The 1,785-nt window shown below is 51.4% G+C and overlaps 2 protein-coding genes across 2 annotated transcripts in view; one reads left to right on the top strand and one right to left on the bottom strand.

The window, feature by feature from the left end:
• Window positions 1-618, bottom strand: part of EMH_0062180 (phosphatidylethanolamine-binding protein, putative) — a gene marked incomplete at both ends in the record, with an annotated part of 1,116 nt that extends 498 nt beyond the window's left edge. The window contains 2 exons of the mRNA XM_013498002.1: window positions 260-342; window positions 593-618. Of these exons, the coding sequence (XP_013353456.1) occupies window positions 260-342; window positions 593-618 (109 nt within the window). The remainder of the gene's footprint in view (window positions 1-259; window positions 343-592) is intronic.
• A 706-nt stretch (window positions 619-1,324) lies between these two features.
• Window positions 1,325-1,785, top strand: part of EMH_0062190 (uncharacterized protein) — a gene marked incomplete at both ends in the record, with an annotated part of 4,937 nt that continues 4,476 nt past the window's right edge. Inside the window, 1 exon segment of the mRNA XM_013498003.1 lies at window positions 1,325-1,783. Coding sequence (XP_013353457.1) covers window positions 1,325-1,783 — 459 coding nt within the window.

Here is a 1,785-nt window from a genome sequence, read left to right on the forward strand (position 1 = left end):
AGTTGGGGGGCGGTAAGGTACTGAACGCAAACCCTAAACCCTAAACCCTAAACCCTAAACCCTAAACCCTAAACTCGAGCTCACAAACCCTAAACCCTAACTTACAAAAAACCCTAAACCCCAATAATACCTAAAACAAACTCTAATTACCAAACCCTAAACCCCTATTAACAAACCCTAAACCCTAAACCCTAGTCAACAAACCCTAAACCCTAAACCCTAAACCCTAAACCCTAAACCCTAAACCCTAAACCCTCACGTAGGCTCTTAGAGTTTTTATCGAAGCGGTTTGTTGAGCTCACGGCCACCCAATGGGCCCACTCGCGGTACACTGGATCATGCCTGCAACGTAAACCCTAAACCCTAAACCCTAAACCCTAAACCCTAAACCCTGGAGAGCATGCAGCCCAACCCCTTGACATCTAAACCCTAAACCCTAAACCCTAAACCCTAGAAAAGGAACGGAGTCGAAAGACCCCCTCAAACCACAAACCCTAGCCGCTCCCCTCTCCCCCCCAAACCCTAAACCCTAGAACCCCGTAAACCCTAAACCCTAGAAAACCCTAAACCCTAAACCCTAAACCCTTGATACCTGGAGGGGGCATCAGGGTCCGTCATAAGCAGAACAAATTGTGTTTTTTTTGAGGGTTTAGTGGAAACCACCACGAGAGGAGGGTTTGCGGCATTCGCGGGAGAAACAGAAGAACCCCAAACCCCTATCTCGTCCCCAAACGAAACCCTCATCTGCAACCACAAACCCTAAACCCTAAACCCTAAACCCTAGAAAACCCTAAACCCTAAACCCTAGAAAACATTAAAACCCTATCTCGTCCCCAAACGAAACCCTCATCTGCAACCACAAACCCTAAACCCTAAACCCTAAACCCTAAACCCTAAACCCTAGAAAACATTAAACCCCTATCTCGTCGTCAAACGAAACCCTCATCTGCACCCACAAACCCTAAACCCTAGAAAACCCTAAACCCTAGAAAACACTAAACCCTTGACCCCAAACCCCTATCTCGTCCCCAAACGAAACCCTCATCTGCAACCACAAACCCTAAACCCTAGAAAACCCTAAACCCTAGAAAACACTAAACCCTAGACCCCAAACCCCTATCTCGTCCCCAAACGAAACCCTCATCTGCACCCACAAACCCTAAACCCTAAACCCTAAACCCTAAACTACGAGCGCTGCATACTGCAGCACAGACCCCAACCGACAAACCCTCTACACCGCGTGAAGCAACAGCAGCAGCAGCAGCAGCAGCAGCAGACGCAGCAGCAGCAGGTGCAGCCAAAGCAGCAGCAGCAGCAGCAGCACATGCAGCAACAGAAGCAAGAGCAGCAGCAGAAACAGCAGCAGCGGCAGCAGAAGCACCGCTACCACCACCAGCACCACCACCACCATCACCAGCACCAGCAGCAGCAGCAGCAGCAGCAGCAGCAGCAGCAGCAGCAGCAGCAGCACAACAACAACAGAAGCAACAGCAGCAGCAGAAACAGCAGCAGCGGCAGCAGAAGCACCACCACCATCACCACCAGCAGCAGCAGCAGCAGCACCAGCAGCAGCAGCAGCAGGAGCAGCACCAACAGCAGCAGCAGCAGCAGCAGCAGCAGCAGCAGCAGCAGACCTGTAGATGCAGCACTTTACATTCATGGAGCGTCAAGACATCAGGAATTATCTTTGGGCCTTCTAGTGCAGCACAATCCACCTCTTGCTGCTGCTGCTGCTGCTGCTGCTGCTGCTGCTGCTGCTGCTGCTGCTGCTGTTGCTGCTGCTGC

Source organism: Eimeria mitis, genomic scaffold, assembly GCF_000499745.2.
Source record: "Eimeria mitis Houghton genomic scaffold, Emh_scaff3095, whole genome shotgun sequence".
Taxonomy (NCBI): domain Eukaryota; phylum Apicomplexa; class Conoidasida; order Eucoccidiorida; family Eimeriidae; genus Eimeria; species Eimeria mitis.